This window comes from Colletotrichum gloeosporioides (assembly GCF_011800055.1).
Source record: "Colletotrichum gloeosporioides strain Lc1 chromosome Unknown consensus_57, whole genome shotgun sequence".
Taxonomy (NCBI): Eukaryota; Fungi; Ascomycota; class Sordariomycetes; order Glomerellales; family Glomerellaceae; genus Colletotrichum; species Colletotrichum gloeosporioides.
The window spans coordinates 24,349-49,531 of record NW_025544702.1 but is presented as its reverse complement, the minus strand read 5'-3'; the positions used below and the strand labels follow the sequence as shown (position 1 = coordinate 49,531).

The window sequence follows — 25,183 nt, the reverse complement described above, 5'->3', positions numbered from 1 at the left end:
ATGGCTGCTCAATTTTCTTACGCTCAAGCCGCCAAGGGTCAGCCTTCGGCCACCCAGAGCACCGAGAACGTCAAGGACTCAGCAAACGGCGAACAACCCAACGCTGAGCCCAACGCCGTCAAGACCGCCAACGCTGAAGAAGAGACGTCGAGAAATACGACCCTCAAGGCCCAGCTGGCCGCTAAGCAGGACTCTACCTCCGCACCAGCCGAGGTTAACAATACCACATCTACCGCGGCCTCTGTCGCCGACTCGCGACGTGACGATGAGGATGCCGCCACCGAGAGCTCGACCCGTCGAAGTGACAAGAGCGTCAGGTCAGCAAGTGCATCCACTCGCGTGACCGACGAAGCCGAGCCGAAGAAGGGCTCTAGGAAGCCAAGAAAGGGCAAGGCTGGTAAAGAGTCGAGCGAAGAGTCCAAGAAGGACAAGGCTGCAGAGCAAGAGAAGGAACTGCCCAAGATCGAGTTGGTTGAGGCGCCGCTTCCTTCGGTCAACATCTGGACACAAAGGAAAGAGACTCAAGCTGCGAAGACCACCATCACCCTGCCCGTCCAACCCGCTCCCTCTCGATCAGACTCTGGTGCTGCGCCTACTGCCGACACTTGGCCCAACAGCCAGGAGTCCAAGAAGAAGAGCAAGATCACTGAGAGCTCTGACGCTACAAACGGGGCCGTCAACGGTGCCAAGTCTCAGCGCAAGGTTGACGACGCGACTACTAGGAGAACCGGCGCTCGTGGCTCCAGGCTGATTGAGAGGGACAACCGAGTCACCGAACTTCCTCCGCCTGTCAACGATGTTACCTCGTGGCCCACACCGGAGACGGCGGTCAAGGAGGCCGTCAAGGAAGAGAAGCGCAAGCCCGCCGAGAAAGCGGAGCGCCCAGAAGCTGAAGATGAGTCCGGTTCCAAGGGACGGTCCAAGGACAAGTGGGAGCGCATCGATTTCGTGCCTAGTGTGCAGTTTTCCACTCCTATTCCCTCGACAAGAGGTGCTCGCGGAGGAAGAGGTGGTGCTCGTGGTGGCCGCGATACCACCTCTAGAGGAGGCCACGGTTCTGCTGGTGCCGCCGCCGACAAGTCCGCGACAGCCCCCTCCAAAACCGGAGGTGAAGCCCGAGAGCGTGCCAGGGATGGTAACGCCCCGGCCAGAACCAACTCACAGCCTCCTGCTGCCGCGAAGCGAGCTTCCATGGACATTACCAAGGAGCAGCGCAAGGCTTCCACGCCTGCTTCCGGCGAGCGTACTAAGGACTCACAGTCGAATGCAACAAACGTAAGTCCAGATTCCATGGTGTTCGACTGATGAAACTTTTGGCATGTACTAATTACGGACCAGGAACAGGCAGGACCTGTCCGAGGCGAGGGTCGCGGCGACAGAGGCCGCGGTAACTTCCGTGGCCGTGGCGGGCATCCTGGCAACGTTCCCATGCACGCTCAACAGTCCTCATACATGAGCAACGGCAACTCTTTCAGCTCTCAGGGGCCTCCCCGCCAGTATGCCAGCCCCCCTCTCCACCAGGGTAACAACTTTGCTCCGTCCTACGGCGGTTCTCAGTCTCGAGGAGGTCGTGGCGGCCGCGGCCAATCTAACGGCTCAGGACCTTTCCGTGGAGTTGGCGGCTCCAACGCCAACCGCGCTCGCCAAGTTCAGGCCAACATGGCTCAGCCTTCCTGGGACTATCAAACGATGCCTGCCCCGCAGTCGGCTTTTGGATGGTATGAACACCTCAGACACATTGCCATCCCTCAACTTGAGTATTATTTCTCCCTGGAGAACCTTCTCAAGGATGATTTCCTGCGCAAGCACATGGACGGCCAGGGTTTTGTCCCGTTTGATCTCGTGCTTGGCTTCGGGAGAGTACGCGAGATGGGGGCGCATCCGGACGCGCTCCGCATGATTGCCTGTGAGTGCGCACAACTGGACTACGGTATCGGAGACGACCACGTTGAGCGCATTCGTTCTCGCACACACTGGCAGAAATTCGTCTACCCAGCCCTGGACCAGCGTGTGGAAGCTGCGCGCAACGCGGGACCTCAATACTTTTACTCCCGCTCGTTTCACTCTGTCCAATATACCCCAGGCATGATGGGTGACTACCCCGTCACCTCCCCCACCGGATACACGAACAGTATTGAAAACGGATACATGCCCTATCCCACTGATGCTGCAGCGGCCGGCCAGCCCAATGGTCAGCTCTCAGCTCATGTTCCTGAATTTCAACCCAGCGGCTCCGCTGAGGGCTCGGCCTCTGCCGATGCAGAGACAAAGGGTCAGCCCAGTGTGAATGGCACCGCCGAGTCTCAAGACAGCGCCACATTGACCAACGGAAACCACGCCCAGCCTGCCGAAGTCCTTCAGTCCTAGTTGGAAGAAGATTTCGATGAGGCTCGTGGTAGTGATGTGAGGGACGGCAGCAGCACAAGCAGCAGCAGCAGTCTTCCGAGCCCATCACAGCGCGCGCATTTGGTGATGCGCTCAATGGAATCTATCAACGACATCCCGTATCCTGAGTTTCGCACACGCACACTGTGCAAGAGGCGGGACGCCTTGCCCGGCGTCGGTCCAGGCGTTCTTGCTGAAGATATCCCTAGCAATACCTCCGACACCGCTTGCGGCGTTCCCGGTGGTAGCGATATGATATCCCTTTACCGGTTCTGGTCTCATTTCTTGGCTCGGCATTTTGATTTGGAGATGTTTGAGGAGTTTCGGGCATGTGCAATGGCGGACGCAACGGGAGACACGGTCAGCACAACTGGCCTCGAAAATTTGATTGCTTACTACGAAACAATTCTCCTTGGAAATGAGAAAAGCAACTGGCCCCTGGACGATGTCGAATCTCGTTATGAAGAAGCAAGAAAGCTCGTTGCCAGGATTGGCATGTCTTGAGAGGCGAGTTGGGTCAGAGACACGAGGCAGAGATTGATGAATTACGCATTGGTTGGGGAATTTTCTCTCTCAATACCTGCTACACACGACGGATTTGAGATCATCCGCCACGAGATAGTGGTATACTCTCCATCCCCGAGTGTCGTTGAGTTCATCACGTTTCTTGGTAGTAGGTTTGAGCCTGCCCGATCTTGGTGTCTCTTGTGACACACGGTTGGAAAAGTTGATTGTGTTCTTGCGAATGGGAAATTTGCGGAAAGGCTCCTCCTGCAGGATGCTTGGCGACAAGCTCGCGGGGGCTTGGTTCAGAAATAATGAGAGGGCGGAATAATTCAGGTGGGCAAGAAGCAATCCCTTACGTTAGGATATGGCCATCCTGGCCATACATTCCTGACGGAAACACACTATGATGAGACTCTCTTCTCCGGCGTACTGGGCATGGGCTCGACACAAAGGACGTCAGCGGCCTGCTTGCATTTCTCGGTTTCTTTTGCCTCAAGGAGGACACTTGTCTCCCCTTGCCTATTGCTGGTAGACGAAGAAAAAAGTTTCTTTTTATTGCACATAGTTTCTGCATGATTTTGGGAAATCAGGAGACATGAATTGCATTCGAGCGGTCAAACAGGGATTGGAGGTAGTGGTTCAGGTTCTAGATTTCTCTCTCTCCCTCTCTCTCCATCGCATCTCTCTCTTCTCGCTCATCAGCATCGCACGGAAACGAAGGTAGCAACTCCATAAACTGTAGAGAGGTGGCCTTGTGTACGAATAGCGAGGAACGGGGAAAGAAAAAGAAAAAACAGAATAAACACGGAGTGTTTGGCGTTAACGTAAGTTGATTAGTTGCTCAAAGCTCCTCGATATAGGTAGTACCATCGGCGTATGTTCAAAATTTCTCATCGACTAATGTCTGGGACCGCCATCTACTCTTGGTCGTGTTCTAGGACAGACCACTGCACATTCATTTCCGTGATTGCCGACTAGGCCACACAGAGCCCCCCAAGTCGAGGCAGATGATGAAAGCGCAGTGGAAAAGATTACTGGGAAGGTTCAGGTGGTTTGCATCAAGAGCGTTTTATTTCCGTCGTCAGATCATATTACTCATTACTGATTGTCATACAAGACTGCCTAGACTGCCATCGGCCCTCATCTTTCGAAGATGCCAAAGAAATCAAGTGAGACGAAGAATTATGTACCGAAACTCTAAGCCGTTTTGTTTCCTACATGCCGTCTCCCATTCACTGTTCATACGTTCTCATGCTCGGCGGTTTAGCGTTATTGGCTTAGAGAGCCATAACAAGACCGACGACGGCAACCACACCGGCGAGACCGTTGGCCATGGCGGTCGGGGCAGCATTGGATGGCGCATCAGTGCCGGAGGCAGTTCCGGAGGCAGTGCCGGACGCCGCAGTCTCGGTGCCGGTGCCGCTGGCCGACTCGGTCTCAGATGCGGAAGCGGAGCCAGTGGCAGTCGTCTCTGTGACGGTCTCGGTCCTTTGAGGTAGTGTTAGTGGGAGGCAATGACTGTGACAGGCGTGGAAAGACAAGGACTTACGCGGTAGTAGCGGCGGACCCAGTGGCGGTGCCGTTGGAGCCGATGATGGTGGAAGTATAGGAGTTGCCCGCAGAGTCGGTGCCGGTGACGACACTGACGCTGGGAGTAGGCACGACGTCGGTGGTGATGGTGGTTTGGCTGGGGGTGACGGTGGTGGTCGCGACGATGGTGCTTCCATTCTCGTCGGTCGTGGTAATTGCGATCACAGTCGGGCGAGGAACTGTGACAGTGACCGTTGGCCTCAGCGAGTCGATGGCGGTCTCGAGAGCCTTTTAAGGAGTCAGTCAGTCAGTGTTCACATGATCTAGGGAGGGTTGGATGCTTGAAAGGGGAAGAGTTGCGCCGTTTGAGGAGCAGCACTACTCGACATACCTGGTACTGGCTGCTGTAAGCCGTTGGGACAACGCTGGCGAACCAGGAGGGTGCCTCGGTGGCTTTGAGAGCCGAGTAGATGACATCCTTGACGTCGGCGGTGACGCCGGCAGCGCTCGCAGCTGAGCCGACGGCCGAAGTCAGAGCCTCCCACTCGGGTTGGGGGATGTACTGGGAGATGAGGGCGTCGGCTGCGGAATTGAAGGCGACAAGGTCGGACCTAGACACGCCGTGTTAGATGCCGTAGGTACATACGTGCGGGCTTCCGTTTGGGGAGGATCCCGAGCGAAGTGGGGACGGGACGGGACGGGAAGGGAAGGGGGCACGGTGACTTACTCGGGGTCCCGAGGACGGAGGCCGGCGGCGGCAACGAGGTTGGCAGCAAGGCCCAGGGACAGAATGGCGGCCTTCATTTTCCTGATAGTAGGGTTGTTCTTTTTCGGGGTATCACGGGGTTTTCTTTGATGGTGGAAAAGACGACACGACACGAGCGGTGGAAAAAGGGTATCACTGGCTGTAGCATATACGACTGAATGAAGGGAGAATCAAAGAGAAAGAGATCACAGGATCAGCCGGCCAGGCCCGTTGTTTAAATACCAAATAGCAGAAAACTTGGTGATGCGGTCAAGCACAGAAATGACGCCGTACGCGGTGAAGCTGGGCCGGGTACGACCAGGCCAGAACGAATTGGGACGCATTGGCATGGCGACAGCGGTTTGTGGAAGCGAGTTCGCGTCGGTTTCTGTGAGGGGACAAGGTGGGAAAATCTTGGTGAGGGCCCCGGTCTGCCTTGGAAAGCGGAGGTTGGGTCGAGATGCTGCCCTTGCAGTTGCAGGCCTTGCAGCTAGCCAGCCAGCTCAGCCCGGGGCCCATTGAGCAGCACCAGCATCATCATGAGCATCAGCTCCAACATGGCCTATCACCAGCAGCGGTATCGCCAGAGCAGCATGCGGGCAGAAGCTGCGGGAGCACAATGAGATCGGAGAATAAAAAGCAAGGCAACAGATCAGCTTGCTGGAGTGACGTTGATGTATCGATTTCGCCTTTTGCTTGCGTGTGCCATTGTGTCCGGTCGAATCATGTCGCCATCGGCTGCATCGCACAGCGGCCATGATTGCATCCAACGGAAACACGGGTGATGGCATTGTAGTGTTGGATCGCTTGAGAGCGGGAGAGGGCAGGGGGGGTGATTGGCGCCAGGTTGCGTGTTTGCCGGCCAAGATCGTGAAATGGGTTGACGGGGTTTGGGAGGCTGGGAGACATGAACAAGGGCGGCGGAGGGATGCGGTTGACGGGCGAAGTCCAATGCCTCTTCTCTTGCCTTGCTGCGTAAGATACCTGCTTGGTGGCCGACCAACCTAAGCCAGGCGGTCCCACCATGGGTCGCATCACAGGTGCACCACACTCATTGGCTGGCGCCGTTTGTAGCGACGGGATCAATCAGACAAAGGAAGGACCTTGTTTTCTTGAGAGGTACCTCGACACCTCAACACCTCGACAACCGACTCCGCGACTTCTCGCCCGCGACCGTTTCCTCCCTCCGGCCTCCATGCACCCGTCCCATCAGCAATGCATCTAGGCTCAGCCACACCACTCATACTAGTAGTGATTGCAATGTGCAATGTGAGCCATACTGAGGTTGTCGGTCAGTCAGATGGCCATACCAACCGCCACGAGGGAGGTGTGCGCCACGGCGCGGTTCCAACGAGCCTCGAAAAGGACCGTGAACGAACGGAGGACATTACGTCACTGAATGGACGGCAGGCTTCCCCGCCACCCCTCCTCGGTGTCCAGTTCTTCGCACATGATACGTACCTTGAGGCAAATGGGAGTACCTTACTGTGCTTCCATTCCTGCTCGGCCATCAAGTGATGCTGCTTGCAATCTGTTTGGGGCTGTACAGAGTATTTACAGGTCATTCATTACCGCGCAATCACCAGCAGACATGTTGTGTCAAAGGGAAACAAATGTCCCAGCCGGCATGTCAATAGACAAGTGAGTGCGAGCAACGGGCATGCCGAATTGCCCATGTCAAGCCCACCGAGGGGGGGGGGGCTGTCAAAGACAGTGTCACCGATGTTGTCCAGCGTCCCGTCAGATTGGATTGGCTGATGGCCTTCTGTTGAGGCCTCATGTACCTAACTTGCTAGCCTCTCTGCCAGCGCTCGGCCCATTTGTCAGGCTCATTCGCGGGACGGCGGCGACACCTGAGTGGCTGGCGAGCCTCCCATTATGATATCATCTTCCACCGCTGCCTCGTCCCACGCTCCCTCCCTTCCGGGGTTTCCTCCTGATGGGGACGGGACTCACTGAGGTGGTCACAAGCCACCGTTCTGCGCACCTCAGGTCGTGAGGGCGCTGCGTGTCCCAGCTGCACCGCCAGGAATACTGGGGAGGGGGCTCTCCCACAACCTAAGGCAAGGCCAGCGGCATACCTTAAGCAACCTTACCCATGTGCGCGCAGAGACGTTTGCTGCAGGTTGGACTCCAGAGTCTGTCTGTTTTCTTGGACCGTCCATCACCTCCACTTGCTCGTGACCAAGACTCGGTAAACCACGCATCGCCCTCGCCTTCCACCGACGTTCTTCGGCCTGTCGCATGGAACACCCGTCTTCGCGGCCACTTAGATAGGCACTAAGCCAGCATCGTTGCACACTACCGCAATAGGCGGCAGCCTACCTAGCGTCCCGCTTGGTACCCAAGCAGTCAATCAATCAGGGCATACGGCCAGTACCAGCATGAAGGAAAATAGCCAGAAAAAATAAAACAAAATGCCATAGAAAAGGACACTATTTTCGGTCTCGGGGCCATCCACTTTGCCTGGCTGGGCCCAACAAGTGTTGAAATCCCAAATGACTCTGCAAATAGACTGCCTAGCTGCTTCGTTTAGATGGGCGGCCGTATTCCCTCCCTCAGCAACGAGCCGGTATCCAATGATGCTCCAGCTAGCTGTGCTGCACTGATCTGGATCCTGCACACTCCGTCCAGTTGCAAGTTGCAATGCTGAGTCGTCAAGCACTTGCATCCATGTTCATAGGCGGTCACCCACAGTGTCCCAACCCTGCCCGTCCTGCCCTGTCATGCCCTGCCCTGCCCGGTCTGCGTGTTTTCTGGCTGGCTGCTCTGCCTGAACTGTTCAGCATTCCACGCCTGATTTGCCTTTCCTTCCCGTCCTGCGGGACCCTTGCCTCCCCACCCACTTCCACCACTTCCAGCCCTGGTTCCCCCCGGTCTGCGGTCATCATTTCTTAGGCTCCCCTCCTCCCTACCTAACCTCTCCCCTGCGTGACTCGCCTGTTCATTTTCCTGTCCTCGACACTTCATAACCACAAAAGGACTGTCAAAGCGGCAGCCTGACACACAAGACCAACATACCGACATATCTTCCATCAGCACTGACGTCCACCTGTTTTGTGATCGATCCTGCAACTCAACTTCGTACAACTCCCACCAGACCCATCCCCATCTTATACCCCGCGCCAACACAACCAACCTTTTTGACGGGCCTTCTTGGCTCCTTCACCCTACCCTATCTGACGGCATGAGTTATGATTACGAACCTCACCGCACTCGCCGCTATGTCCGCGAGGAGCGACGTGAGGAGAGAGTCGACCCCCGCTACGCCGACGACCCCTACCTGAGGGTTTACGAGTCTCGCGAACTGGTTCCCAGAGCCCGGGAAAATAGTGATCTCTCGGTTGAGGAGGTTCGCCGGGACTTCCCTCCTCCCGGATACAGAGACGCAAGGAGAACCCGTTCAGCCGAGCCTGGGTATTACGACGATTACCGGGGTCACGACGATCGGGACCGTGGCTACTACGACCGCGATTATGACCGCCGCAGCAGGAAGGCTGGCAGCCTTTATTACGAGGAGGAAAAGAGATCACGCGAGCGTGTTCTCAATCAGCAAGAAAAGATTCTAGCCGCTGTGGCCGGTGCTGCTTTGGCTTTCGGTGGCAAGGAGCTCTACGATCGAAAGGAGGCCAAAGACCATGGCGGCGACGTTGAGCGCAACTACCTGACATCCGCTGCTCTTGGTGCTGCCGGCGCACTTGCTGGCTACCAGGGTGCTGAGTTCTATAACAAGCACAAGGAAAAGGAGGAGCGAAACGCCACGTACGTCTTGCATCGTGGCCGCGATGGTAAAGTCACCGAGTACTACTCCGACGATGAAGGCGGTGAGAAGGAGAAGAAAGGATCAAAGTCCTTCCTCGAGAACGCCCTAGCAGCTTCTGGTCTGGGAGTCGCTGTCAAGGCTCTCACGGGCGCTGCTGGTGGTGGTGGTCACCACGATGACCGCCGCAGCGACACGAGAAGCCGCCGTGGCAGCCCAGACTCTAGAGGTTCTCGATCCAAGTCGCGCGGTCCCGGTGGAGAGGCTGCGAACAAGATGCAAAAGGCCGCCATGGCATCTCTGATTGCTGGAGCCACCGAGGCTTTCCGTGTCGCCAAGGAGCCCGGTGGCTGGAAGGGCGAGAAGACCAAGCGTATCCTCACTGCCGCTGCTGGTGCGGCTACCATTGATGCCGCGCAGAGCGGAGAGAAGCAGAGCAAGCTGGGCTTGGCCGAGTCTGTCATTGGCGGTCTCGTAGGCAACCGCGTTATCAACGGATCCAAGCGTAATATCGAAGAAGATCGCAGGACCGGCCGAAGCAGGTCTCGATCTCGCGCCCGTTCCGATGGCGGGGGCGGCGGACCAGGGCTGGCAGCTCTGGCCACGGCCGGACTAGGTGCTTTCGGCGCAAAGAAGGCCATTGAGAACGTTCGCTCCCGTAGCCGCGGCCGCAGCGCCGATTCTTACGACAGCCGAGCGTCCAGCCGCGACGGCAGACGTCACAGAAGCAGAAGCCGCAGTGTTGTGGACTCAGCTCGGAAGAAGCTCGCCAAGATCGGCCTTGGCAGCGATCCCGACGACAGAGAGAGAGACAAACATGCTCGGGACGACAGTTACTACGACGATCGAAGCTCCCGCCGCGGCCTGAGCCGCAAGTATTCCGATGAGTATGATGACGGTTACGACAGGGGTTACGCCCGAACCACGCGCGATGGATACGATGACGATAGATCGTCTTACACGAGCGGTCGGCGTCGGGACCGCTCCCGTCGCAGGGGAGCACGATCGGACGCAAGCTCAGACTCCGATCTCGGGGATTCTGATGATGATGAGAAGCGGGCAAGAAAGATGAGAGGTAAGCAAGTGATTACAACAGGCCTTGCGGCCGTTGCCACCATACACGCAGCACATGGGGTCTATCAGAGTATGGAAAAACGCAATGCACGGCAGAAGGCTGTGAGGGAGGGCCGGCTGAGTCCAGAAGAAGCCAAGAAGCTCAAGACGAAGGCAATGCTGCAAGATGCCGCCTCTGTCGGAATCGCAGCTCTTGGTATCAAGGGTGCCTGGTCTGAGCTCAAGGAAGCCAAGGAGATGACGCACGAGTGCAAGCAATTTCAACATGAGAAAGCCGTTCGACACCAAAAACGAATTGAGAGGCAGAGACGGCTCAACGGCAGTGATGGCGGAAGACGTGGCAGGGCCGACGACTGGTATACTTCGTCTTCTCCGCGGACAGATCGTTATGACTACGGATCTGTCTACATGGACGGGAACCCTTATTCTGCGGGTCCTTTGCCAGCGCCTCCTGTTGGTTACGACAGGAGGTGAGGCAAATCCATGAGAAAACCACCCAGTACGGGCACAGGGTTGCAATGTTGATCAACCGATCGGGCATCCGCTTCGCCATCCCATGAGCAGCTTCCACGCCTTCGCACACCACTTGCCAACGACACACAACATTCTAACGGCTCTCAAAATGGTATCAAAATTATATGACGACTTAACGACATGAGCACAAGACATGATGACACACCAGTTGCGCGTCAAGGAAGACAGGAGAATTTCTGGATGGGAGCAACAGATGTAGAACTGGCTTTCCACGAAAATCTTCACATCAGCTGCCTTGCATTGCGTTCACTCAGATAGATGGATTCCCCTTCTCCCCTTTGTTGCAGAATCTACACATGGAATTTCTGTTGTACTACGAACTATAACTGATTATCATTTCACCGTGACAGACCGTCGCCGTCATTAATCGGCCAACAACTGCCAGGCGTTGCGCTGGCCGCGCTTCTCTCGTCAGTCCCCACGGGTGGCTGTCGTACCAGTCGGGAGAATCTTCCGACAGGGTTCAGACAAAACGAAGACATGATAGGCCCCTTCGAAACCACGATCGAGACCGATCGCCAGGGTCCGATTGGGGCCAGCTGTGCTGGTTAAGAGGACGGTGGCGAGGTTTCACACTGACTTGCGGAGCGAACAGAGCCTAGAACGCTGCGGACCCCTGTTCCTGAGACAAACCGGACATTTTCACTAGCGCAGAGCGGCGGTGAAGGATGACGACGTTCGAAAGATTGGGGAAATGCCGGATGATGATATGACGGAAAAGACGGCTTTTAGCTTACAGTTACTCAAGCCAACACGCGCATTCATGGGACGGGGCGGTAGGGGTGGAGTTTGCGGCCATTCCCATGTTCTCTCTATCTGTTTCTTTATTTCTCTCTTTTTGTTTTACTTTCGGCTGTCTCTCTCTCTCTCTCTCTCTCTCTCTCTCTCTCTCTCTCTCTCTGTGTCTTTCCTGATAGGGCTGGCTTCTTTGCTTTATGCTGTATACAGGGATGGTTATGTAGTTTATGAGACATGACTTGCATCCGCCGAATCATTTGTCAGTTTCGTCTACTACTAAGTACCGTGTGAAAGCAAGAGATTTGGTGGCCGTTTGATAAACGGTCGACTTCGAGACATCCCATCCTGCGTCTCCTGGAGGCGAATTTGGCGCGCCAACTGCCCCGCGATGAATTGCCTGATCGGCGTGAGGCATGGCCTGCTCCTGCAGCGTGCCCAGATATCATGGTGTGTGCTTTCCGCTTCCTCTGCCCGGCATGTCGGTCGGGAGCTCTCACCAATGAGGGGCGGGCGGACTCGAGATGAAAATGGCTAAACCGAATTCGTGGCACGCTACGTTGATACGTGCGCCGTTGGTGCTGGTCTTCCTCTGTGACACATCAGCAGAAAGAAGTCCAAGACAGCCCAGGGATGTTCTTTGAAAGTCTTCGTCGCCAATTCGAATACCAGCAGATCTGACATAGATTACGGTACGAAATCTAGGGGTATCTGGCACTCGGAGGGCTCGCTGCAGCCAAGTTTGAAGTGTTTAGTGCGGCGGCATCATGGTGTTGCACAGCGTGCAGCGGAGGAGCTATTACTGGCAATGACATCATGCATGGTGAAGCTCCACGGATTGTGGCCCCATCTGTTTGAGTGCCTGCCGTTGTGATCGTTCATACATGCCCCATTCCATCACTGAGGTTTTGATTGGCCGCACATTGTCATATGACTGGGTAATGCATCTGCAGCATCTCGATGAATCCAACGGGTTTCGTAGCCAATGAGTGATAGCGGCTCTAGATAGATGGTTCACTTGCAGCAGTCCGACCTCGAGCACGCCGCTTCTTCTTCCTAGCTTCTTACACGGGCTTCATAAAATAAGGCTGGCAGATGGGTATTCCCGTGGTCTGAACTTTGAATTGATTAGGCAAATACATCAGACGAGACATACTTTGTCCGAACCCGTCTTTGGTAGAGCCAACGATTTGAAGTTTATCTTGACTTCGAATGATATCGTTGGCATAAGTATGATACATGGTCGAAATCCCCCCCTGGCCAGCTTTTACGTCGTGGCGTCTGCCCCTTGTTGCTTCCAGGCCTGCGCCATGGCCAGCAAGTTTGACAAGTTTTGTGATTGTTTGTCGTCTGCCGGGAAGACATAGTCGATGTACTCCTCGAAACTGTCATCCTCCAGACGTCTTCTGCGCTTCGTCTTGCGCGGCATCAGCTTTTGCACTTTTTCCACATTGTCCTCGGCGCCGTGCATTCGCTCAAACGACAACCAGGCATTGAGAAGTGTCACGCTCTCCTCCTTGAGGTCCTTCTCTCGCATGCTCTTGTGCGCACGCTCAAACACCTTGCGCGCTCTCGTCTTCGCTATATCGCTAATCGGCGCTTCCTCCTCCTCCGCTTCCTCATCTTCCGGAATGTTCAGCTCGAAGTGGGCATAACTGATCCAGACCTTGACATGATCCGTCTTCTCGAGGAGACGCTCATAGAGCTCTCTCGTACGATCGTACTCGCCTTCCTCTTCCTCAAAGTCAATGTACGCCTTCCACAGGAGCTCGGGCATGTCTAGGACCATCTGGTTGACGGCCAGCTCAAAAATAGCCCTCGTTCGGTCTAAGTCATCGAGGCCTCGCTCGAGCTCGGCAAACTTAATCCAGGTCTGGCAATTGGCCGGGTTCCACTCAATGTGCTTTTCATACAGCGTCCGGCACCGCAAAAATTCAAAGAGCTTGAGTTCCAGCTCAATGTACCCCCTGAACAGCTTGTCTTTTGGACACATGCCGATTGCTTGGCCAAGCGTTTTTCGAGCGCTTGTGAGCTCGCCCTGTCGGATTTCGAACTGGGCTTTGAGGAGCCAGATTTTAGCAAAGGTGAACTTCTTATGAGGTATGAGCTCCAAGCACACTTTGTAAATCTGCCGAGCTCGCTCAACATCCTTCGCCTGTAGCTCCTCAAAGATGGCGTAGTTGATCCAGAGGTAGATATAACGCCTCCAAAATCGCTTCTCCTGCGCAGGCGGCACCTGGGCGACGGCTCTCTCATACACATCTCGCACCCTGTCCGCATCGCCCGCTGTCTCCTCAAGCCTGGTGTAGTCAAACCAAGTATCGTAGTTCTTTGGGTTTTCCTTGACTTGGTTCTCATAAAAGACGCGACGTTTCGAGAGCACGACGTCTTCAACGCCATCTCTGTCCCCGAACTGCTTCTCAAACGTGGTGTACGCTTTGTGCAGGGCCATGGACTTTGAGCGGGGGAGTCGGTCCATGGCGTACTTGTAAATCGCCCTGGCCCTTTCATACTCTTTCATCTTCGCTTCGAAGCGAGCATAGCTGACGAATAATTTCTCGTCGACAAACTCATCTCCCAAAGCCTCGACGGCTATCCCGTATACTTCTCGCACCATGTCGCTGGTCCCGAACTCTTCCTCGAACCGTGCCCACTTGATCCAGTTTCTAGGTTCCGGATGAACCTGTGTGAACTTCTCGAATATGTCGCGGGCTCGGTCGTATTCTCCATATCGCTTTTCCAGCTTGATATACGCGCTCCAAGCGGCTTCGTCGGGTTGCCACTGCATCCAACGGTCGAATACGCTACGAGTCTTTGGGATCTCGCCCAGCATCTCCTCCATGTAAACGTATTTGTACCACAGCTTGTCAACGCGTGGGAGCCGAGCGACGGCTCTGTCGAACAGATTCCGAGCATGGGAAATATCGCCATTTTTCACTGCCAAACTGTTAGCGATAGTGTTCCATGTGAGCAAGGTCTGGCGGGCTCGTACGTACTTTCTGATTCGCAGTATCTTATCCACAATGGAACGGAATTAGGATGCACATCGAGTGCTCTTTCGAAAATGGACCGCGCACGACGAAACTCCTTCTGTTCCAGCTCCCACTGCGCATATCGCATCCAGTTATTGAGGTTGACTCGGTTGCGCCTGACATAATCCTCAAACTCCCTCCGCTTTCGTCCCTGGAATTCGTGGAGCTCCTCCAAGTCGGCAAAACGTTGGGTAGGAGCTTGCAACGCGACTTCCTGACGGTCAACCGCCTCGCGCAGGAGTTGCTCCGCGGATATTTGCACCGGCGCGGGAGCCTTGTTCTTGACCTTCGGAGGTCCTCTAGATGCCTCCATGATTGCGGCGGGTGCCCAGGAGGCTTCGCTTGCGAGTATTCTGGTGATTAGAGGCGAAGTTGTCGAATCAATGATTTGGTTGGTACGCGTAGCCGTGAATTCTGATTAATGTGAGAAGTGTGTGCTCCTGAAAATCCCGAGAACTGGCTGTCGTTGAGCTTGTTGATCCACACGTCGTTGTTGTAGATTGGCCAAGATTGCAATGAAAAAGCACACCCACTCTTATCGGATAATCAGCCACCCCGATAACGAAGTGGCTGGTGGGTTCTGAAGACCGCGTCTGCGAGTAGGTACCTAATACCTGACACAACTGATTGAAGTGGAGATCTCAAATTTAGAAGAGGCCGTCGACTATGTTATGTCGTCTCAGCGGAACTACTGCTAACATATTCATCGACCAGATATCTACTGCTGCAATGTTGGAAAAGATAATTGCATCTCCCGAGTCTTTTAAGGCACCACCTGGGCACCTGAGTTAGGGGTGAGGTTGTTGCTGGTTGTGAGCACCTTCCCTGCGTGTCAAACTCCTGCACCTACCTAAACTAAAGTGGATCCGATCGCCCAAGGTAGCACAGGCACGGGTTCGCCTCCAACGTAGCCTTGCAAGGCTCACAGGAGATAACTTTTCGTCACAACAAATTCATCATTTCAACTGCGCCAGACCCTCAGTAGCGTGCTAACTTACGAACGAAGACGTGCGGAGAACGCGACGTCATTTTTTGCAATGGCTACCCTTGCAGAGGAGCTTTTCAACGACTTCGCTGACTCTGGCTCGGAGGCCGACGAGACTCAGCAAGATGGCAATGACGCACTGGGTCTCGACCTTGCGCCCCAGACGGTCAATCACAGCTCGTCAAACGACATGGACTTAGACGCAGATGATAGCGAAGCTGCTGCAGATGACGATGCGATGGCTGGCGTCAGTAAAGGCACCGTCGACACTGTCGAGGACGCTGAGGATGCCAAGTCCAAGGTTGAGAAGATGCAACTAGGCGGCGTGAGCGATGTTCGCAGTATTGCCAGTCTCATGCAGACCCTGGAACCCGTTCTAGAGGTTAGTACACACCCACAGAACACGTCTGGCTCTATTGAAGCAGTGTTTACATCTCGTTTTCGGAGAACTAGCCCTGACTTCGTACCTCGAATGCTGCAGAGAATCGCACACTACCAGTCGCAACCTACTCCGACTCAGCTGATTGGCAATATCGAAGATCACCCCGAATACCATCTCCTGACACAATCGAATAGTTTGTCGACGCTTATCGATAGCGAAATCGTTCTTGTCCACAAATTCATTAGAGATCACTACTCGATTCGGTTCCCCGAACTCGAAACGCTCATCACCAACCCGCTAGAGTACGCCAAGGTCGTGGCCATCTTAGGAAATGGTCCCCTCGATTCGGAGAACATCAAGACTTTGCAGCATTCTACAGACAATCCTCTTGAGGCATCACTTCGTTCGGTACTCGATGGTCCATCCCTGATGATCGTGACGGTGGAGGCCACGACGACCAAAGGTCGTGAGATGTCTCTTGATGATCTCACGCGAGTGCAGAGAGCATGCGAGATGGTGTTGTCCTTGGACAGGGCGAAGAAGACTCTTACAGAATACGTTCAGTCGCGCATGAATCTTTTCGCGCCGAATTTGACTGCGATGATCGGGTCTTTGACTGCTGCGCAGCTATTGAATGCTGCTGGAGGGCTAACGGGTCTGTCCAAGACGCCCGCATGCAATATTGCTGCCTGGGGGTCGAAGAAAGGAGCCGGCGCAGCCGGTCTGGCTACCAACATTGGCATTCGTCAACAGGGATTTCTCTATCACTCTCCTATTATTCAAGGCATTCCCAACGACCTCAAGAAACAGGCCATGCGTATTGTCGCAGCGAAGCTTCTACTCGCTGCTCGTGTAGACCGAGTTCACTCTAGTCCCGACGGCTCGACAGGCGAAGAGCTCAAGGGCCATTGTCTCGAGCGACTAGAGAAGCTCACGGAACCACCTCCCAACAAGGGCCCCCGAGCGCTTCCGGTCCCTGACGATAAACCATCGCGCAAGCGTGGAGGAAGAAGAGCTAGGAAGGCCAAGGAGGCTACGGCCATGACGGAGCTACGCAAGGCGCAGAACAGGATGGCATTTGGTAAAGAGGAGAGAGAAGTCGGTTATGGCACGGGAGAGGGCACTGCAGGACTCGGTATGATCGGCCAGGCCAATGACGGCAGAATTCGCAACCTGCAAATCGACCAGCGGACGAGAGCAAAGCTCAGTGCGAAGAACAAGGGTTGGGGCGGCGCAACTTCGCTGAACGGGGCAGCATCGTCCCTTCGAGGGTTCGGGCAAGCAAACTCCAACATCGACCTTCGTGGGAAGGGTCTCAGGACGTCAGGTGTCGGCACAACGCTGGGTGCGCCTACGGGCACAGCGTCGTCACTGGCCTTCACTCCTGTGCAGGGTCTAGAGCTCGTCGATCCCAAAGTCCAGGCTGAACTCAGTCGAAAGCGGAAGGCCGAGGAGGACCGATGGTTCAAGGGAGGAACCTTCACGCAAGTTGCTGGCTCATCCAATGGAGGCTTCAAGAAGCCCGACCTGCCTCCCAGCAAAAAGGTTGACACTGGTGCAGGTAAAATGGGACCTCCACCTCCGCGGAGCGGCTGAGAAGTCAAGCCATAGCAACGTGGAAGGTAAAACACCAAGCATGTCCATGAAGTCTATCTCTTACCCGAAAGACTGATCCCGGCATCTGGAGGGGTGTGTTGGCAATGGGGTCCGCGGCAGGTATGGCTGGGCCGGCATGGTCGGCGTGCGGCGTTCTTGGAGGTTTGCTATTCGGAAGGGGGCCGTTCGACATAGAGAAATGGAACGGGAGCGTTACTTGCACGGAGGTTCGGAGAACATGAGATCCCTGTCAAAGACGTATTTGTTGTTTCCTCTCGGCACCTATTTTCAAAGTTGAGATGTAAGATTCTTTGTAACGGTAATCGGCAAAGGCTAGTCAAACGTTTTCTAGGCTGCCTGTGCTGCATCAGTAAGCTGTCATGTACGTAGCTACTTGTTGTCTTCTTGTGATGTATATGCTTCCGTGCGGTCATGCCATTCTGGCCCACGAGTGAATCGTTTTTGTCCCATCTTCTTGGAGGTCATCACCTTATCACCCCAAAAAGCGTTGACGCTCGCCCCTCTGTAGCAGGGAAATAAGAGAGACTTGGGAACCGTCGGCAGGTTGAAAGTTTAACTAGACCGAGGGCCATGGTGGCGTTGATTAGCCCTTGGTCTATTCCTCTTATGGTTGGGGCCAATGTGAGGGGAAGTTTGCAATTGCTTGCTTATTTTGTTGGTCCAGTTCTCTACGTATACAGCCAATTTTCTGTGATGGGGATGAGGATACCATCCTGGCTACTGTTCACCGAGGGTTTAGCTATTTCGGTATGCGGAGAAGCTTGTTGCCCTCCATCTGGAAGAGGGGGGACATTGCGTTCCCAGCAAGCGTCCGAAGGCAATTGCGCACGAGACGATGTTTAAATTTTGCAAAGGGGTCTGTGAAGGCAGCATGGCCGAAGTGAAAAGGGCAAACCCATGGAACATGCAAAAGTCAGGCGCGAAGGGGAAAGAAGAAGAAACAGGACAGCTAGCCCCGTCACCAGCGCACTGGTCGCCAGCTCAAGCCCACGCGTTGCGACGGCGCCGAACCGTCGTCCTTGCGAGCATCACAGATCCGGGGTAGCCATGAAACAGGACTCTCAAGCCCTTCACTTATAGCTTTGTCCGGCTGCGACTCTTTTTTTTTTTGTCCTGTCGTATTCGATTGGCCTTGGGTGCACCGGACTGGATTCCGAGCGGCCGCAATCCGTTAGATCGAGGTTGTAACACCCAGAGTTTGTCTAGACAAGTCATGTACGCGAGACACCTGCATAGGATCTACATGTTTATTTGCTTGATACTGGGTACTCCCGCGGTTGCTTCTAGACTGCGCTTTGGCTCACATTCGACCAACGAGTCTCTGCCTCTGTCTCTCTACGGCAGTGGCCTTGTGCCCGGGGAAGCGGCGATCCTTCAGATGAGATTCGTCCTCCCGTCGACGGGCCAGCTTCAGTAGGGGTTTCGGCGATTTCCCTCCGCGGTCGAACGAGCAGCGGGGCCGGACCGCATCCTTATGGCACGATGACGTTTGGGGTGCGAAGTACGGGATTGTATTCCCTGGGCACGAGGGGGCACATGCAGGACGGACAGGGGGGGGCCGACGAGGGTGAAAGGATGAGTGGGAATACCTTGGGTCATCAAGTGGATTATCCCCGCCTCGCCGAGAAGAAATGGAAGCAGGCAGCGGCCGAAAAAAAAAACCCCCCCCAAAAAAAAAGAAAAGGAGAAAAGGGGAGGGGTTTCTGCCGAGACCCTGAAGCATGCAATCGGGGCGCCCAAAGCCCTGAACGAAAGAAGCACCATGATCAACAAGCGCTGCTCCTTCATGCTGTGGCTCAGGGCCTTCCTTAGACAACATGGACGTCTTCTTTTGCAGCGGCAGACACCAAAATGCCATGCTTTCGCAGCTCGCTTTATGGCAGCTCCGAGATTTGACTTTGTGGCTGCAACTTGCACCCATGTCGACAGAAGGTCCAGAACTTCAGGGACCAAAAGATCGTCCTGATACTCGCAGGGAATGTCCCTGTTATTAGTGGAGCCTGGAAAGGAAGACTCGGAGGACTGACCTCAGATACTTCAGGGGACACAAGGGTAACCACAGCGGTGGGCAGGGGACCTCGTCCAAAAAGCAGGGCACGTAGCGGAGGCGAGGACAAGCGGCCTTCCTTGCCTCCGGGGGGTTGGGTAAAGCAATAGGCTCTCGTTGGTTGAATGCTATCGGACTCGATACCGATGCAGGTATCCGTACTTTGCCCGTTGAGCAGGCACGGGAGGGGTCATTTAGGAACAGAGAGACCTAGCGCAAGAATCGCATACACGCGCCGAGCACTTGGTTTTATGCGCCACGGGACGGGACAAGGGTGGAAGGCGTATGATAAAGAATATGTTCAGAGGTGTACTGTCTTTGACACAATAATTGATCAGTTGAGTTGAGGTTGAGCAGTGCGCTTCACGTCGCAAGGTGCCGGCTATCATGATTGATTCCGAGCGGGGAGAGAGCGCGGACTTTGGGGCACAGTCAGCAGACACACCACTTTGGTGGAGTATGTCCGTGCCCTACCTGTCCTCAGATACGGGGGAAGACGTCGGGATGATAAAGCCAATGACGTGAGGATGATGTTGGATATTGTACATGCCTAGTCATACTGCGATATCCGCATTCGTAGGCTGCCCCTGCTGAGGCAACTGGGGTGTAGCCTTCTGCTGTGCTACACAGCAAAAGACGCGCAGTACTTCGATGTACACTGCTTTGTGCCGGCTCAGGCAATCCTGTCGCTGAGCAAGATGAACAGACTATAGGGCGGCCGGGAGCAACTGATTTTGGCCGTTTTGCAACGGCGTTGCAGGTCTGTCGACAATTGGCTTCTGTGCAAAAGAGGGGGAAAGAGCCAACACGTGGCAGGGAGATGAGGAAAAAAGCAAGCCGAGCAAATAGGATAGAAGAACAAGACTACCTGCTGAGATGACGGGCGGAATTGAGCTGGGAGATACGAACGGCAGGTCGAAACCCTCAACAATGGGCCTTAGACGACTGTATTTTAACCTGCCGGTTTCAAATTTTGAGTGACGGCCGGCTCTTGGCTCTTGCTGAGTCTATTGAGTCGCATGATTTCAGCGATGTTCTTTCAACGAGGAGATGAAGCCGCTTCGCAGCTTGCATGTGGGGAAGACTCGGTTGCGGACTCGTCCAGGCCTTGCCAAGCCGCGATATCCGTTCACCTCTTGGAGACTTATGTATTGTGCCGCTCAACTTGTCTGCGTAAATACCTCAGTTGCGGCCCGGAGGTCGTTGCTTCGGTACGTGTGAAGATGCCTGTCAGAATTACTGAGCGAGAGCCCCTCTTTGCCGCCCTCTTTTTTTCTTCCCCCCCCCCNCCCCCCTTTTTTTGCTTTCTTTCTTTCTTCCTTCCTTCACATTGTTCTTTTCGGGGACCAGATGCACTCAGAATTGCGCAACTACGTCAGCGAGCGCGAGCAAGCCGGGCCACACAGCCAGGCCTCGGGCCAAGGGCCCGCTCCAAGCGAGGGACGTGGAGCGGCCAACGGAAAACGGGGATGAGAGCGGAGGAAACGGGACGACAGTAATCGCATAGTAGATTTAAGGTGTTTACCTCGGCGGCGGCAACGAGAAACACCTGAGCACAGCGTGAAGCATATCCATCGCAAACAGTTGATTGTGTTGTGGTCGGCGAGCGAGAAGCTTCGACGTGTAATCAAAGTGCGAAATCAAAGATAAGATGGTCGAATTTCCTTGATTTATGCTGTCAACCGATCGGCAAAGTCGACTGGTTGCAACAACAAGAGAAAGACAAGAAGAACGAAGGCTACCGCAGTGACCAGTGTCTAGCTGAACTGCGGAGTGAGGGCAGCAGCCGGACTAATCACTCCGGGAAGACGAGTGCTTGCTGCGTGCTGTGTACCTGTCAATCGTGATCGGTGATCAGCGATCAGTGATCAGGCGGAATATTCTGCGGCTAGTGTGACGTTGTTTTCAGGGTCTGAGTAGGTATTGTGCAGATGTGGGCTGGCTGAGCCTGACAACAACGTCGAAGCTTGGATACCCTGCCTACCGTAAGGGTCGTGATCGTCGATCTGATGGAGTGGGGAAAGAGAAAGAGAGGGAGTGTGAGGGGTTTGGTACGGATGTGCCAAAAGGTGAAGAATGGGAAAGTTGAAATGGGGGTGGGGAGTGTGCTGGACGCCAAGGGGAATCAGTTCAGCACAGGTCTCGTACTGCAAAATGCGACGCAGATGCCCTCAGTATGAGCGGCTGGGAAGAAACAGAAGGCCGGGCGGACGGGCGGGAATAAAACTCGAGGTTCCTTGAGCGGCGCCGGTGGTGGTGTCAGTGGTGAGCTGATGAAGAATGCCAGAGGAGACAGAAGCACGCCTGCATCAGGACATGAGGGGCACTTACTCCTCGGTGAGGCTGCTGCGTACTTACCAAGTATTCAGTCGTACGTAGTTCTGGACGTAAGGATGGATGTCCCTGGATCGCTTTTGTGTAGTAGAGGGGTCATTGGGAGGAAACTGAAAATGGCATGAGAACAAGGATGCCGACGGCCAGTGACGACTGGGATAACGGTGGCAGTAAGGGCGGGGGGAGGGGGGGCGGCAGGCAACAACCAAAGGAAAGGTGAGGTGAGGAAGGGATCGGTAATTGGACACAAAACGGAAGCAAAAAGCAAAGCAATGGGATTCCCAGGCGAGGGATGGAGATTCTGGTCTGAGAAACAAAAGCGCTGGACGCCGGCGCATGATTGACGGGAAACGGAATCGGGGTGTGTTCCGTGTCTGATTTGATTGAACGGTACTGGCTATACTAAGGTAGGTAGAGCTAGGACCCTGGAAATCGAGGAAATCAACGATGCACCATAGGAATCGGCGATGAGGAACGAGTACCTGCTGCTCCCACATGGTGGTGGGCCTCTCCGCCTTCGCAGGAGCCGGTGGAGAACCGTCAGTACCCTTGGGGTAAGTACATTTCTGGAGCACAAGCTGGGAGGGGATCAAGGGGACGGCAGGCGGGCGGGCAGAAAAAGAAAATGGAGGAGAAGGGTCGGCTACCATGGTAGTACACAGCTCCAAGCGGAAGAGAGGGGGGGGGTTCGACAGGGGCGTGTGCACAATAACCAAGGCAGATGTGATAGACGTTCTTCATACGGGCTCACCATGGCTGTCCCATTTGGGGGTATTCGGGACGGGACTGGGGGAACAGCCCAGCCCAACTCCAGCACGGTACACGCGCCAAACTAACGCCAACACCAGCGAAATCACGGGGTGGAGTATGACTTAGCCACTCCATCTTGGGGGAGTGGGTGCAGCAAACGACGTCGATTCACTGCCAATTGTGAGATCTCAACGTAGGCTGGTGAGGACACCGGCCACAGGACCCTTCGACTCTGCGACGCGCTTTGCTTATGTCGCCGCAGCCAGACAAGGGGAGAGAAAAGCGAAAAGCGAAGTGAGAAAAAATATCGAAGGACTAGCGAATAGACTATTACCCTAGGATGCCCGCGCCTGCCCTCTCCCCGAGGCATGAGGTGGTGAGATGCCGTTGGGGTTTATTAGAGTCATCGAGTATTCGTGCGCCCGACCAACAAAAGTCCGAATAAGCTAGAGCTCTGGAGCTGCCCCTCCACACTCTCAAGCCTCAAGCCTCAAGCCTCAAGGTCCCTGTCAGACTCAGACAGACAGTCGGGTACGCTGTCTTAGGTAAGGCAACTTAAATTAGGTACCTGATGGAGTATGTGATAGGCACCCGGACAAGGAGCTAGAGAATCACCACAGTCGCCATCGGCCTCATTTCGCCATTCCGTCGCAATGCGAGCTATGCCGGCCATGTACCAAGCACTTGAATACGCATCAAGGAGTGAAGCTGGGGACAGCACTTGATACGCACAAGCTGCGCGAAGGGTTCTGGTGCAGCCTCGCTCGCCTGGAAATGGGTGCCAACTCAGCCGCCTGACGTTGATTGTGCCGAAGGGGGTTTCGGTCCACGTCCCATCAGTTCGTTCACTGGTGCCACTGGTTCGTGGCGTCGAGGATGCCTCACTTTACTGCATAGTACACCCGACCGATAGGCTGGCCGAGAATGCGAAGTGGAAAGCTAGCACAGGTAGGCAGGTAGCTGCATACGGTATCCGTACGGTTACCTTAGGTATAAGGTAAGGCAGGTAAGATACGGTGAGGTACCTACCTAAGGTACCTACCTACCTTAGTGTACAAGCAATTATGGACCCCGAAAACGCGACTGCCCGCACTCAGGGACCTGCTTCCAGGGTCCCCGTCACTCAAGGACTTTCCAACTTTGCTCGTGCTTCCAGTGAGCTCGTTACCTACTTGGTAATTGCCTGACGGATAAAGCAGCCGTTCCCAGGTCGTGGAACGTGCATCGCACCACACCAAACCGCGTGCGAGGGTGCCGCCACACTGATATCGTACAGTATGTATCCGTACGCCGTAAAGATACAGCCATTTCGCCCGGAGAAAGCTCCGTAAACGAGGCCATGCATCCCTCACTCCCGTTCCTTGTCTAAATGATGGAATTCTGACGAACAGCAACAACGCGGCTCGACTCGATGCTGCACCGCGCTTGCTCGTCCTCCTCACTCTGACCACGACGACTTACTCGCGCGTGGTCCATAATCGGAGGGACTCGGATAAGGAGGCATCATTGGGTTCTCGGAAACACTGGTCACCAACCGTCATGTCCTTCTGGGACCCCAACTCATCGTGCTGAATCACCCCAACAACGTGGCACACGGCGGCCAAACACGCGCATCATTGGCAATGAGGGCGACAGTCGTCGTCCATGACGCTCACGCTCGCCTTGCAGCATCGCCACTATGCCATGTATAAGCAGACCGACATGATGCGTCTTTGTCATGTATGTGCCGACTTATGTACCAAAGTCCGGACAAGACGAAAATTGGTGGTGGGGGAAAGGACTAGTGAGGCCAAGGTTTGTGACAGAGTTTTGAGATGGACGAATGGTTGGATATGCATTTGTGAAGAATACCATGCGACCATACGCGGATTTGTGACGGCGAAAGAGAAGGTTGCTTGCCTGGAGCAATGCGGACGGTCACCAGAGCGGACATAATTGGGCGATGAGATTGACTTTAGAGGTCGACTGATATTCCTTGTCGACTTCATGCCAATCAATGGTCTACTGCCCATTGTCCCTCTTACTCGCCCTGGATTGCCTTGGGAGATGGCATTCCATCTCTTAGGGCCGGTCGCTCTTGCACGGGAAATTGAACCCGATGCAAAATTGCTACCGTCTTCATAACGGCCAGGCATGCCAGGCCCATTAGCAGACCTTCCGCCATACTGAACGAACCCTCTCAGCTTTTCGGTGGTTTTTTTTTTTTTTTTGTTCGGGCCTGACGAGACGGACGGGAGGGGAGTTAGCATCACCCAAACGGACCCCGTCATGGACTAACCGCGCCAGGTAAGCAAAACACGTGCCATCCATCTCGATGGTTTCACAGTGTCGGCCAATCACAGATGACACTTGCGACGGCAGGGTCCCATGTACTGCCCAAAAGAGACTGACATGCCTTAGACCCCCGTAGTGCCTTTGTCGACCCATAATCAGAGGAGCACAGCGAGCACAAGCCACAGAGAGAGATCTCGATCGCGGACGATTATTCCTCTTCTCGGAATGGCGAGTGAGCATGCAAAGCCTGCTGGATGACCCTTTGACGCCACAGAATGACCCATTCTCCACCACGTCGGGAGTCTTTCCGTTCGGTTCCCTGCCTTGGTGTCGTCGACTCGCATCATTCTTTTTTCGCCCTGTTACCCCATAGCTCTGGCCCGTTTTTGGCGGTCGTTGTTAAACACTGGCGCGCTTCCCAGGGTCTTCTTCATCGCCCCTTCGTCCTTCTGCTTGTCCCTCAGTGACAGTAAGCAAACATCTCCGACCAGC

At 54.8% G+C, this 25,183-nt stretch overlaps 5 protein-coding genes across 5 annotated transcripts; 3 read left to right on the top strand and 2 right to left on the bottom strand.

The window, feature by feature from the left end:
• On the top strand, nt 1-2,889 carry GCG54_00009656 (putative HTH La-type RNA-binding protein; the record flags this gene model as incomplete). The annotated part of the gene is made up of 3 exons (XM_045409596.1): nt 1-1,275; nt 1,339-2,366; nt 2,418-2,889. 3 exons carry the CDS (start codon nt 1-3, stop codon nt 2,887-2,889), a joined length of 2,775 nt encoding a protein of 924 aa, XP_045262120.1.
• Nucleotides 2,890-4,169: 1,280 nt separating this feature from the next.
• Nucleotides 4,170-5,226, bottom strand: GCG54_00009655 (uncharacterized protein; the record flags this gene model as incomplete). Its single annotated transcript, XM_045409595.1, has 4 exons — nt 4,170-4,380; nt 4,442-4,710; nt 4,814-5,033; nt 5,150-5,226. The coding sequence occupies 4 exons, from the start codon at nt 5,224-5,226 to the stop codon at nt 4,170-4,172; spliced, it is 777 nt and encodes a 258-aa protein (XP_045262119.1).
• A 3,128-nt stretch (nt 5,227-8,354) lies between these two features.
• GCG54_00009654 (uncharacterized protein) lies at nt 8,355-10,475 on the top strand (the record flags this gene model as incomplete). The annotated part of the gene is made up of 1 exon (XM_045409594.1): nt 8,355-10,475. The coding sequence occupies one exon, from the start codon at nt 8,355-8,357 to the stop codon at nt 10,473-10,475; it is 2,121 nt and encodes a 706-aa protein (XP_045262118.1).
• Nucleotides 10,476-12,537: 2,062 nt separating this feature from the next.
• On the bottom strand, nt 12,538-14,615 carry GCG54_00009653 (Pre-mRNA-splicing factor CLF1; the record flags this gene model as incomplete). Its single annotated transcript, XM_045409593.1, has 2 exons — nt 12,538-14,207; nt 14,267-14,615. 2 exons carry the CDS (start codon nt 14,613-14,615, stop codon nt 12,538-12,540), a joined length of 2,019 nt encoding a protein of 672 aa, XP_045262117.1.
• Nucleotides 14,616-15,339: 724 nt separating this feature from the next.
• Nucleotides 15,340-17,265, top strand: GCG54_00009652 (Pre-mRNA-processing factor 31; the record flags this gene model as incomplete). The annotated part of the gene is made up of 1 exon (XM_045409592.1): nt 15,340-17,265. One exon carries the CDS (start codon nt 15,340-15,342, stop codon nt 17,263-17,265), a length of 1,926 nt encoding a protein of 641 aa, XP_045262116.1.
• Between the last annotated feature and the right edge of the window lie 7,918 nt (nt 17,266-25,183).